General features: G+C 54.2%; 1 protein-coding gene and 10 non-coding genes across 11 annotated transcripts; all 11 read right to left on the reverse strand.

The window, feature by feature from the left end:
* Nucleotides 1-1,573: 1,573 nt before the first annotated feature.
* On the reverse strand, nt 1,574-2,997 carry LOC126183259 (uncharacterized). Its single transcript, XM_049925075.1, has 3 exons — nt 2,949-2,997; nt 2,430-2,559; nt 1,574-2,258 (listed from the first exon to the last, which is right to left on the reverse strand). Exons 1-3 carry the CDS (start codon nt 2,995-2,997, stop codon nt 1,574-1,576), a joined length of 864 nt encoding a protein of 287 aa, XP_049781032.1.
* Nucleotides 2,998-3,560: 563 nt separating this feature from the next.
* On the reverse strand, nt 3,561-3,679 carry LOC126186368 (5S ribosomal RNA). Its single transcript, XR_007537464.1, has one exon. It is a non-coding gene; the product is annotated as a 5S ribosomal RNA (ribosomal RNA).
* Nucleotides 3,680-4,511: 832 nt separating this feature from the next.
* On the reverse strand, nt 4,512-4,630 carry LOC126185373 (5S ribosomal RNA). Its single transcript, XR_007537130.1, has one exon. It is a non-coding gene; the product is annotated as a 5S ribosomal RNA (ribosomal RNA).
* An 827-nt stretch (nt 4,631-5,457) lies between these two features.
* LOC126185237 (5S ribosomal RNA) lies at nt 5,458-5,576 on the reverse strand. The gene has a single exon (XR_007536999.1). It is a non-coding gene; the product is annotated as a 5S ribosomal RNA (ribosomal RNA).
* An 830-nt stretch (nt 5,577-6,406) lies between these two features.
* LOC126185366 (5S ribosomal RNA) lies at nt 6,407-6,525 on the reverse strand. Its single transcript, XR_007537124.1, has one exon. It is a non-coding gene; the product is annotated as a 5S ribosomal RNA (ribosomal RNA).
* Nucleotides 6,526-7,357: 832 nt separating this feature from the next.
* On the reverse strand, nt 7,358-7,476 carry LOC126186432 (5S ribosomal RNA). The gene has a single exon (XR_007537526.1). It is a non-coding gene; the product is annotated as a 5S ribosomal RNA (ribosomal RNA).
* Nucleotides 7,477-8,303: 827 nt separating this feature from the next.
* Nucleotides 8,304-8,422, reverse strand: LOC126186345 (5S ribosomal RNA). Its single transcript, XR_007537443.1, has one exon. It is a non-coding gene; the product is annotated as a 5S ribosomal RNA (ribosomal RNA).
* An 827-nt stretch (nt 8,423-9,249) lies between these two features.
* On the reverse strand, nt 9,250-9,368 carry LOC126186201 (5S ribosomal RNA). Its single transcript, XR_007537303.1, has one exon. It is a non-coding gene; the product is annotated as a 5S ribosomal RNA (ribosomal RNA).
* An 846-nt stretch (nt 9,369-10,214) lies between these two features.
* LOC126185355 (5S ribosomal RNA) lies at nt 10,215-10,333 on the reverse strand. Its single transcript, XR_007537114.1, has one exon. It is a non-coding gene; the product is annotated as a 5S ribosomal RNA (ribosomal RNA).
* An 831-nt stretch (nt 10,334-11,164) lies between these two features.
* On the reverse strand, nt 11,165-11,283 carry LOC126186202 (5S ribosomal RNA). Its single transcript, XR_007537304.1, has one exon. It is a non-coding gene; the product is annotated as a 5S ribosomal RNA (ribosomal RNA).
* Nucleotides 11,284-12,115: 832 nt separating this feature from the next.
* On the reverse strand, nt 12,116-12,234 carry LOC126185289 (5S ribosomal RNA). The gene has a single exon (XR_007537050.1). It is a non-coding gene; the product is annotated as a 5S ribosomal RNA (ribosomal RNA).
* Between the last annotated feature and the right edge of the window lie 412 nt (nt 12,235-12,646).

The following is a 12,646-nucleotide window of genomic DNA, read 5'->3' on the forward strand; positions in this document are numbered from 1 at the left end:
TAAAGTCACCGCACTTGGGATGCCAGTGGTTTTCGGGATGAGGACGACGAGACCCTCTAAAAATTCTTCCGGCACATCGAGACCATTATGTATTTCATTCACCATGGCAACAAAAGTATCAGTTAAAAGACCGGAAAATTTCACATAAAATTCCACAGGAATGCCGTCATGGCCAGGGGCCTTTCCCTTCGGGCTAGCCTTAACGGCGGCAGAAACATCAGCAGCTGTAAAACGCTCATTTAAAAGAAGTCTATCCTGACGCGTTAAAATAGAAGGCAGGTCGTGTAAAAACATCTGCAAGGAGGCTTCATTCAAAGGTTGAGATTGAAAGAGATTAGAGTAGTGATCGTAAATTTCGTCCTGAATCACCCGGCAATCTGAAGTCCTAAGACCGTCACGCGTCATCCAGTCGGTGAATAAAAGTTTTTCACGCCGCAGACGGGCCCGTCGTAAATGATACAATGAAAGCGGTTCCTCCAAAGTGGGATCGAAAGGCCTGCTACGGACAACAGAGCCCTGTGCCTTCCGATGCAGATGGTTTAAAATCTTCGTCTTAATTTTCCGTAACGTGGGAAGGAGTTCAGGGCGGTCGGTAACCCGAGTAATTAAATCCTGTAAACAATCGCGATAGAAAGCGACCGTCATCACTTCCCAATGGGCCTTGTCACGACAGTAATTAATGAGCAGAGTACGAATAGCCGGTTTAGCGTGACGGAGCCACCAATCGACAGTAGAACCCGCCTGTGGGCGGCTCTGAAGAAGTTGGTGCCACAACAAATGCACCTGTTCGACAAGACTGACGTCATCCAAAACACTAACATTGAATTTCCAGTAGGATCGCGTACGTTCTGGGCGAACAGACGGAACATTAAAAGCACACAAATAACCACAATGATCCGAAAAAGCGACGGGAGCAACTTCTGCCTGCAAGATTTGAGCAGCGAGGTCCGGCGATATATAAAATCTGTCCAATCTACTATGCCCAGTAGGATAAAAATAAGTAAAACCTGTAGCAGTCGGACTAAAACAAAGCCACGTGTCCTCAAGTTTAAAAGTGTCAACTAAAGTTTGCAGTGCAAGACACTTATTCGCCGTCGGCTCCTGGTCGGCATCACGCAAGACACAATTAAAATCACCACCTAAGATGATCCGTCGGTGGTTTCGATGGAAGAGCTGACATAAATCATGATGGAAAAAAGTATCCCTCAGACGTTTATTGTCAGTTCCAGAGGGGGCATACACGTTAACAAAAAATATGTCGCAGATAACACATGCCAACCCTCGTCCATTCGGTAAAATTTCTACGTGTTTATACTCTAAACCGGGCGTGATTAAAATAGCCGTACCAAAGGTCGCTTCCGGATCAATATTAAGAATTACATTATAGGCAGTAAGATGCGGGACAACGTCAGCTGTTATTTCTTGAAGGAAAACCACATCGCAACGAGCAGATTGCAAAAAGTGTAAGAGGGCGTGAACTTTACGGTCACTTCGGATGTGATTGATATTAAGGGTGAGGACGCGTAACTGGTGGAATGCACGCGTCAGGGTGGACTCTGTAACTTAAGCGGAACTAGAAAAAGTGATCCTCCTCCACATCATCAGACCACTGCATGGTGTCCGAAGGAGCAGGTACGGCGTCCGGAACGGGCCGGGAAGCGGGGGCGGTGGGCACCGACACAGGCGGACCGTGTACGAAAGGTGCGTCGCGACGCTCTTGGACCAAAGTATCCGTCAGTCCCTCAACCGCCTGGTCGAAGGTGACGTCGACGCCCTCAGTGGGCGCCGTTTTCGAACGCTTCTTTGACCTTTTACGCTTCGGTTTTGGATCGGCAGGGGCGGACTGAGTGGAAGCTTGGGACACCTCACTTTCGGCACCGCTAGCATCCGCCTCGCCGGCGGTGGACGGGCCCGGCTGTGACGGCAATTTCCGCTTGTCTGTCGGCGGGGCGGGGACTGAAATCGGCCGTGGTGGCGCGACCAACATTTCAGAAGTCTCCGGAACGGGCACGTCCGAAACACTGACGGCTGGCAAATCAGCAATACGGACCTCGCGAGGGGTGTGATCGGCAGGTAAACTTTGTTCTGACACAACCGGGGGAACGACAACTGTGGGCGGAGTCACATTGTCAGACACAGGAGCCTCAGCTGCAGGAGCGGCAGAAACCGGTCGGTCGGGCGGGGTGATCGAGGGGGGTCCAACCAACGCGCCCGCATACGTGGAGGTATCAGCAGCTTCGCGCGGCAGCTGAGCCGGCCTGCGTAAAGTGCAGGTTTGTCGCAAATGATCTGTTTTGCCACACACGGAGCACGTCTGCGGCTGCCCACTATAGCTGAGGAAAGCGCGCGTGCCAGCAATGAGCAAATACGACGGTATATGTTTCTTCAAATCTACACGGACCGTCCGAACACCACTCAGAACCCGGTACCTAAATCCTGCAGGCCACACATCATTCTCCACACTAAGCACGGTGCCAAATTCTCCGAGTTTACGAGCAATGGCCTCATTTGGGCATTCGAACGGAACATTATAAACTTTCACATTTCGAATGCCGAAGCCTGCCGGCAGAATCAAAACAGCAGACAAAGCACCGTCCACGTGCTTAAACTTCTTAACTCCACCACTTTCGGTAACAAGCTTGTCTACAAAATCCGCGGTCGGAAGTTTCAAAAATACAGAGTTTTGAATAAAGTCAAGCTGGATACCGATCAAATCAGATTCGGGAATACGCAATTCGGAAAATACCCATTCGTGTACATCAAAAGGCGACGGTCTAGCCGCGTTCCTATCAAAAACACACTGTACGGAGTTAGCACGATTCATAATAAAGCGTCAATAAACTTACAGGAACTAGTAGAGAAGAGAGAACGCTGCGAGGCGCAGCACCAAACACGCGACGAAGACACCGCCTGCAGCACACGAAGGTGTCAGCAGGCACGAGCCTAACACACGTCCGGCTGGGCGCGTGCAGCCTTCGACACTAGCGGAGGACGCATCTTGTCCCTGGTGTTCAGCGGAGGGCCTGTGCGGGGTGTGGCAGTGTCGTGCTGGAGGGCGCCACTGGTAGCGATGTGGGCTTCGTCGCCTCGCCTCGCCTCGCCTCGCCTCACACCAGGTGTCTGCGTAGTTTGCAGTGCATTCGCACCATTCCTATCCATGTCCCTGTCCCCGTCCCGACTTGTCCCGACTTTGCTCGACTGCCGCTCGCTGCCGCTCGGGTCGTGGTCCATATGACAGCGCAAGCACGACAAACGTCTGCGGGACGAGACGAGACGACTAAGGAATACATTCGTGGTTACAAATCAAATTTGGAACTCTACACTCCTACACAATAATAGGCGGTGACGTATTTCAGAAATCACCTGCCGATTCGTACTGTTTTGTCGTTTTCAAAGTCTTCTTGGCAAACTTGGTTAGCACATTCTCCCTCAAACTGAGTTAATTACTGCATTTTCGTACCATTACAGTAGTTTAAAAGGCTTAAGGAAGCATCTTTGTCACAACAGAAAGGTAGTTTGAAAATTGGGCTGGCGACATAACAAAAAAACAAAAGGAAGGGAGCCAACAGCACCCGGGTTTCCAAGGCGGTCACCCATCCAAGTACTAGCCGGGCCCGATGATGCTTAACTTCGGTGATCGGACGAGAACCGGTGTATTCATCATGGTATGGCCGTTGGCGCTCATCTAATGTAGGAGCACGGCAGAATTCGCGTTCGGCTTTTCTCCCAACACACTAAATGTTAGTTTTCGGCCGCATTTGACGAAAGCGCTTCCTTCCGCAACCGTCAGTTCCTCGAGGACGGCGCGGGGAGGCGCGCCCGGCGTCCCAGCAGAGCGACGGCCGAATTGGCGGGCGCACCGCCGCGTGTGTGAGACGCACTGCTGCTCGTTGCACCCCCTGTCATTCGCTGGGCGCGTGCAGCCTTCGACACTAGCGGAGGACGCATCTTGTCCCTGGTGTTCAGCGGAGGGCCTATGCGGGGTGTGGCAGTGTCGTGCTGGAGGGCGCCACTGGTAGCGATGTGGGCTTCCTCGTCTCGCCTCGCCTCGCCTCGCCTCACACCAGGTGTCTGCGTAGTTTGCAGTGCATTCGCACCATTCCTATCCCTGTCCCTGTCCCCGTCCCGACTTGTCCCGACTTTGCTCGACTGCCGCTCGCTGCCGCTCGGGTCGTGGTCCATATGACAGCGCAAGCACGACAAACGTCTGCGGGACGAGACGAGACGACTAAGGAATACATTCGTGGTTACAAATCAAATTTGGAACTCTACACTCCTACACAACAATAGGCGGTGACGTATTTCAGAAATCACCTGCCGATTCGTACTGTTTTGTCGTTTCCAAAGTCTTCTTGGCAAACTTGGTTAGCACATTCTCCCTCAAACTGAGTTAATTACTGCATTTTCGTACCATTACAGTAGTTTAAAAGGCTTAAGGAAGCATCTTTGTCACAACAGAAAGGTAGTTTGAAAATTGGGCTGGCGACATAACAAAAAAACAAAAGGAAGGGAGCCAACAGCACCCGGGTTTCCCAGGCGGTCACCCATCCAAGTACTAGCCGGGCCCGATGATGCTTAACTTCGGTGATCGGACTAGAACCGGTGTATTCTTGATGGTATGGCCGTTGGCGCTCATCTAATGTAGGAGCACGGCAGAATTCGCGTTCGGCTTTTCTCCCAACACACAAAATGTTAGTTTTCGGCCGAATTTGACGAAAGCGCTTCCTTCCGCAACCGCCAGTACATCGAGGACGGCGCGGGGAGGCGCGCCCGGCGTCCCAGCAGAGCGACGGCCGAATTGGCGGGCGCACCGCCGCGTGTGTGAGACGCACTGCTGCTCGTTGCACCCCCTGTCATTCGCTGGGCGCGTGCAGCCTTCGACACTAGCGGAGGACGCATCTTGTCCCTGGTGTTCAGCGGAGGGCCTGTGCGGGGTGTGGCAGTGTCGTGCTGGAGGGCGCCACTGGTAGCGATGTGGGCTTCCTCGCCTCGCCTCGCCTCGCCTCACACCAGGGGTCTGCGTAGTTTGCAGTGCATTCGCACCATTCCTATCCCTGTCCCTGTCCCCGTCCCGACTTGTCCCGACTTTGCTCGACTGCCGCTCGCTGCCGCTCGGGTCGTGGTCCATATGACAGCGCAAGCACGACAAACGTCTGCGGGACGACACGAGACGACTAAGGAATACATTCGTGGTTACAAATCAAATTTGGATCTCTACACTCCTACACAACAATAGGCGGTGACGTATTTCTGAAATCACCTGCCGATTCGTACTGTTTTGTCGTTTTCAAAGTCTTCTTGGCAAACTTGGTTAGCACATTCTCCCTCAAACTGAGTTAATTACTGCATTTTCGTACCATTACAGTAGTTTAAAAGGCTTAAGGAAGCATCTTTGTCACAACAGAAAGGTAGTTTGAAAATTGGGCTGGCGACATAACAAAAAAACAAAAGGAAGGGTGCCAACAGCACCCGGGTTTCCCAGGCGGTTACCCATCCAAGTACTAGCCGGGCCCGATGATACTTAACTACGGTGATCGGACGAGAACCGGTGTATTCATCATGGTATGGCCGTTGGCGCTCATCTAATGTAGGAGCACGGCAGAATTCGCGTTCGGCTTTTCTCCCAACACACAAAATGTTAGTTTTCGGCCGCATTTGACGAAAGCGCTTCCTTCCGCAACCGCCAGTTCCTCGAGGACGGCGCGGGGAGGCGCGCCCGGCGTCCCAGCAGAGCGACGGCCGAATTGGCGGGCGCACCGCCGCGTGTGTGAGACGCACTGCTGCTCGTTGCACCCTGTCATTCGCTGGGCGCGTGCAGCCTTCGACACTAGCGGAGGACGCATCTTGTCCCTGGTGTTCAGCGGAGGGCCTGTGCGGGGTGTGGCAGTGTCGTGCTGGAGGGCGCCACTGGTAGCGATGTGGGCTTCCTCGCCTCGCCTCGCCTCGCCTCGCCTCACACCAGGTGTCTGCGTAGTTTGCAGTGCATTCGCACCATTCCTATCCCTGTCCCTGTCCCCGTCCCGACATGTCCCGACTTTGCTCGACTGCCGCTCGCTGCCGCTCGGGTCGTGGTCCATATGACAGCGCAAGCACGACAAACGTCTGCGGGACGAGACGAGACGACTAAGGAATACATTCGTGGTTACAAATCAAATTTGGAACTCTACACTCCTACACAACAATAGGCGGTGACGTATTTCAGAAATCACCTGCCGATTCGTACTGTTTTGTCGTTTCCAAAGTCTTCTTGGCAAACTTGGTTAGCACATTCTCCCTCAAACTGAGTTAATTACTGCATTTTCGTACCATTACAGTAGTTTAAAAGGCTTAAGGAAGCATCTTTGTCACAACAGAAAGGTAGTTTGAAAATTGGGCTGGCGACATAACAAAAAAACAAAAGGAAGGGAGCCAACAGCACCCGGGTTTCCCAGGCGGTCACCCATCCAAGTACTAGCCGGGCCCGATGATGCTTAACTTGGGTGATAGGACGAGAACCGGTGTATTCATCATGGTATGGCCGTTGGCGCTCATCTAATGTAGGAGCACGGCAGAATTCGCGTTCGGCTTTTCTCCCAACACACAAAATGTTAGTTTTCGGCCGCATTTGACGAAAGCGCTTCCTTCCGCAACCGCCAGTTCCTCGAGGATGGCGCGGGGTGGCGCGCCCAGCGTCCCAGCAGAGCGACGGCCGAATTGGCGGGCGCACCGCCGCGTGTGTGAGACGCACTGCTGCTCGTTGCACCCCCTGTCATTCGCTGGGCGCGTGCAGCCTTCGACACTAGCGGAGGACGCATCTTGTCCCTGGTGTTCAGCGGAGGGCCTGTGCGGGGTGTGGCAGTGTCGTGCTGGAGGGCGCCACTGGTAGCGATGTGGGCTTCCTCGCCTCGCCTCGCCTCGCCTCGCCTCACACCAGGTGTCTGCGTAGTTTGCAGTGCATTCGCACCATTCCTATCCCTGTCCCTGTCCCCGTTCCGACTTGTCCCGACTTTGCTCGACTGCCGCTCGCTGCCGCTCGGGTCGTGGTCCATATGACAGCGCAAGCACGACAAACGTCTGCGGGACAAGACGAGACGACTAAGGAATACATTCGTGGTTACAAATCAAATTTGGAACTCTACACTCCTACACAACAATAGGCGGTGACGTATTTCAGAAATCACCTGCCGATTCGTACTGTTTTGTTGTTTTCAAAGTCTTCTTGGCAAACTTGGTTAGCACATTCTCCCTCAAACTGAGTTAATTACTGCATTTTCGTACCATTACAGTAGTTTAAAAGGCTTAAGGAAGCATCTTTGTCACAACAGAAAGGTAGTTTGAAAATTGGGCTGGCGACATAACAAAAAAACAAAAGGAAGGGAGCCAGCAGCACCCGGGTTTCCCAGGCGGTCACCCATCCAAGTACTAGCCGGGCCCGATGATGCTTAACTTCGGTGATCGGACGAGAACCGGTGTATTCATCATGGTATGGCCGTTGGCGCTCATCTAATGTAGGAGCACGGCAGAATTCGCGTTCGGCTTTTCTCCCAACACACAAAATGTTAGTTTTCGGCCGCATTTGACGAAAGCGCTTCCTTCCGCAACCGCCAGTTCCTCGAGGACGGCGCGGGGAGGCGCGCCCGGCGTCCCAGCAGAGCGACGGCCGAATTGGCGGGCGCACCGCCGCGTGTGTGAGACGCACTGCTGCTCGTTGCACCCCCTGTCATTCGCTGGGCGCGTGCAGCCTTCGACACTAGCGGAGGACGCATCTTGTCCCTGGTGTTCAGCGGAGGGCCTGTGCGGGGTGTGGCAGTGTCGTGCTGGAGGGCGCCACTGGTAGCGATGTGGGCTTCCTCGCCTCGCCTCGCCTCGCCTCACACCAGGTGTCTGCGTAGTTTGCAGTGCATTCGCACCATTCCTATCCCTGTCCCTGTCCCCGTCCCGACTTGTCCCGACTTTGCTCGACTGCCGCTCGCTGCCGCGCGGGTCGTGGTCCATATGACAGCGCAAGCACGACAAACGTCTGCGGGACGAGACGAGACGACTAAGGAATACATTCGTGGTTACAAATCAAATTTGGAACTCTACACTCCTACACAACAATAGGCGGTGACGTATTTCAGAAATCACCTGCCGATTCGTACTGTTTTGTCGTTTTCAAAGTCTTCTTGGCACACTTGGTTAGCACATTCTCCCTCAAACTGAGTTAATTACTGCATTTTCGTACCATTACAGTAGTTTAAAAGGCTTAAGGAAGCATCTTTGTCACAACAGAAAGGTAGTTTGAAAATTGGGCTGGCGACATAACAAAAAAACAAAAGGAAGGGAGCCAACAGTACCCGGGTTTCCCAGGCGGTCACCCATCCAAGTACTAGCCGGGCCCGATGATGCTTAACTTCGGTGATCGGACGAGAACCGGTGTATTCATCATGGTATGGCCGTTGGCGCTCATCTAATGTAGGAGCACGGCAGAATTCGCGTTCGGCTTTTCTCCCAACACACAAAATGTTAGTTTTCGGCCGCATTTGACGAAAGCGCTTCCTTCCGCAACCGCCAGTTCCTCGAGGACGGCGCGGGGAGGCGCGCCCGGCGTCCCAGCAGAGCGACGGCCGAATTGGCGGGCGCACCGCCGCGTGTGTGAGACGCACTGCTGCTCGTTGCACCCCCTGTCATTCGCTGGGCGCGTGCAGCCTTCGACACTAGCGGAGGACGCATCTTGTCCCTGGTGTTCAGCGGAGGGCCTGTGCGGGGTGTGGCAGTGTCGTGCTGGAGGGTGCCACTGGTAGCGATGTGGGCTTCCTCGCCTCGCCTCGCCTCGCCTCACACCAGGTGTCTGCGTAGTTTGCAGTGCATTCGCACCATTCCTATCCCTGTCCCTGTCCCCGTCCCGACTTGTCCCGACTTTGCTCGACTGCCGCTCGCTGCCGCTCGGGTCGTGGTCCATATGACAGCGCAAGCACGACAAACGTCTGCGGGACGAGACGAGACGACTAAGGAATACATTCGTGGTTACAAATCAAATTTGGAACTCTACACTCCTACACAACAATAGGCGGTGACGTATTTCAGAAATCACCTGCCGATTCGTACTGTTTTGTCGTTTTCAAAGTCTTCTTGGCAAACTTGGTTAGCACATTCTCCCTCAAACTGAGTTAATTACTGCATTTTCGTACCATTACAGTAGTTTAAAAGGCTTAAGGAAGCATCTTTGTCACAACAGAAAGGTAGTTTGAAAATTGGGCTGGCGACATAACAAAAAAACAAAAGGAAGGGAGCCAACAGCACCCGGGTTTCCCAGGCGGTCACCCATCCAAGTACTAGCCGGGCCCGATGATGCTTAACTTCGGTGATCGGACGAGAACCGGTGTATTCATCATGGTATGGCCGTTGGCGCTCATCTAATGTAGGAGCACGGCAGAATTCGCGTTCGGCTTTTCTCCCAACACACAAAATGTTAGTTTTCGGCCGCATTTGACGAAAGCGCTTCCTTCCGCAACCGCCAGTTCCTCGACGAAGGCGCGGGGAGGCGCGCCCGGCGTCCCAGCAGAGCGACGGCCGAATTGGCGGGCGCACCGCCGCGTGTGTGAGACGCACTGCTGCTCGTTGCACCCCGTGTCATTCGCTGGGCGCGTGCAGCCTTCGACACTAGCGGAGGACGCATCTTGTCCCTGGTGTTCAGCGGAGGGCTGTGCGGGGTGTGGCAGTGTCGTGCTGGAGGGCGCCACTGGTAGCGATGTGGGCTTCCTCGCCTCGCCTCGCCTCGCCTCGCCTCGCCACGCCTCGCCTCACACCAGGTGTCTGCGTAGTTTGCAGTGCATTCGCACCATTCCTATCCCTGTCCCTGTCCCCGTCCCGACTTGTCCCGACTTTGCTCGACTGCCGCTCGCTGCCGCTCGGGTCGTGGTCCATATGACAGCGCAAGCACGACAAAGGTCTGCGGGACGAGACGAGACGACTAAGGAATACATTCGTGGTTACAAATCAAATTTGGAACTCTACACTCCTACACAACAATAGGCGGTGACGTATTTCAGAAATCACCTGCCGATTCGTACTGTTTAGTCGTTTTCAAAGTCTTCTTGGCAAACTTGGTTAGCACATTCTCCCTCAAACTGAGTTAATTACTGCATTTTCGTACCATTACAGTAGTTTTAAAGGCTTAAGGAAGCATCTTTGTCACAACAGAAAGGTAGTTTGAAAATTGGGCTGGCGACATAACAAAGAAACAAAAGGAAGGGAGCCAACAGCACCCGGGTTTCCCAGGCGGTTACCCATCCAAGTACTAGCCAGGCCCGATGATGCTTAACATCGGTGATAGGACGAGAACCGGTGTATTCATCATGGTATGGCCGTTGGCGCTCATCTAATGTAGGAACACGGCAGAATTCGCGTTCGGCTTTCTCCCAACACACAAAATGTTAGTTTTCGGACGCATTTGACGAAAGCGCTTCCTTCCGCAACCGCCAGTTCCTCGAGGACGGCGCGGGGAGGCGCGCCCGGCGTCCAAGCAGAGCGACGGCCGAATTGGCGGGCGCACCGCCGCGTGTGTGAGACGCACTGCTGCTCGTTGCACCCCCTGTCATTCGCTGGGCGCGTGCAGCCTTCGACACTAGCGGAGGACGCATCTTGTCCCTGGTGTTCAGCGGAGGGCCTGTGCGGGGTGTGGCAGAGTCGTGCTGGAGGGCGCCACTGGTAGCGATGTGGGCTTCCTCGCCTCGCCTCGCCACGCCTCGCCTCACACCAGGTGTCTGCGTAGTTTGCAGTGCATTCGCACCATTCCTATCCCTGTCCCTGTCCCCGTCCCGACTTGTCCCGACTTTGCTCGAATGCTGCTCGCTGCCGCTCGGGTCGTGGTCCATATGACAGCGCAAGCACGACAAACGTCTGCGGGACGAGACGAGACGACTAAGGAATACATTCGTGGTTACAAATCAAATTTGGAACTCTACACTCCTACACAACAAAAGGCGGTGACGTATTTCAGAAATCACCTGCCGATTCGAACTGTTTTGTCGTTTTCAAAGTCTTCTTGGCAAACTTGGTTAGCACATTCTCCCTCAAACTGAGTTAATTACTGCATTTTCGTACAATTACAGTAGTTTAAAAGGCTTAAGGAAGCATCTTTGTCACAACAGAAAGGTAGTTTGAAAATTGGGCTGGCGACATAACAAAAAAACAAGAGGAAGGGAGCCAACAGCACCCGGGTTTCCCAGGCGGTCACCCATCCAAGTACTAGCCGGGCCCGATGATGCTTAACTTCGGTGATCGGACGAGAACCGGTGTATTCATCATGGTATGGCCGTTGGCGCTCATCTAATGTAGGAGCACGGCAGAATTCGCGTTCGGCTTTTCTCCAAACACACAAAATGTTAGTTTTCGGCCGCATTTGACGAAAGCGCTCCCTTCCGCAACCGCCAGTTCCTCGAGGACGGCGCGGGGAGGCGCGCCCGGCGTCCCAGCAGAGCGACGGCCGAATTGGCGGGCGCACCGCCGCGTGTGTGAGACGCACTGCTGCTCGTTGCACCCCGTGTCATTCGCTGGGCGCGTGCAGCCTTCGACACTAGCGGAGGACGCATCTTGTCCCTGGTGTTCAGCGGAGGGCCTGTGCGGGGTGTGGCAGTGTCGTGCTGGAGGGCGCCACTGGTAGCAATGTGGGCTTCCTCGCCTCGCCTCTCCTCGCCTCGCCTCACACCAGGTGTCTGCGTAGTTTGCAGTGCATTCGCACCATTCCTATCCCTGTCCCTGTCCCCGTCCCGACTTGTCCCGACTTTGCTCGACTGCCGCTCGCTGCCGCTCGGGTCGTGGTCCATATGACAGCGCAAGCACGACAAACGTCTGCGGGACGAGACGAGACGACTAAGGAATACATTCGTGGTTACAAATCAAATTTGGAACTCTACACTCCTACACAACAATAGGCGGTGACGTATTTCAGAAATCACCTGCCGATTCGTACTGTTTTGTCGTTTTCAAAGTCTTCTTGGCAAACTTGGTTAGCACATTCTCCCTCAAACTGAGTTAATTACTGCATTTTCGTAGCATTACAGTAGTTTAAAAGGCTTAAGGAAGCATCTTTGTCACAACAGAAAGGTAGTTTGAAAATTGGGCTGGCGACATAACAGAAAAACAAAAGGAAGGGAGCCAACAGCACCCACGTTTCCCAGGCGGCCACCCATCCAAGTACTAGCCGGGCCCGATGATGCTTAACTTCGGTGATCGGACGAGAACCGGTGTATTCATCATGGTATGGCCGTTGGCGCTCATCTAATGTAGGAGCACGGCAGAATTCGCGTTCGGCTTTTCTCCCAACACACAAAATGTTAGTTTTCGGCCGCATTTGACGAAAGCGCTTCCTTCCGCAACCGCCAGTTCCTCGAGGACGGCGCGGGGAGGCGCGCCCGGCGTCCCAGCAGAGCGACGGCCGAATTGGCGGGCGCACCGCCGCGTGTGTGAGACGCACTGCTGCTCGTTGCACCCCCTGTCATTCGCTGGGCGCGTGCAGCCGTCGACACTAGCGGAGGACGCATCTTGTCCCTGGTGTTCAGCGGAGGGCCTGTGCGGGATGTGGCAGTGTCGTGCTGGAGGGCGCCACTGGTAGCGATGTGGGCTTCCTCGCCTCGCCTCGCCTCACACCAGGTGTCTGCGTAGTTTGCAGTGCATTCGCACCATT

The sequence above is a fragment of the Schistocerca cancellata genome, chromosome 4 (assembly GCF_023864275.1).
Source record: "Schistocerca cancellata isolate TAMUIC-IGC-003103 chromosome 4, iqSchCanc2.1, whole genome shotgun sequence".
NCBI classification, from domain to species: domain Eukaryota; kingdom Metazoa; phylum Arthropoda; class Insecta; order Orthoptera; family Acrididae; genus Schistocerca; species Schistocerca cancellata.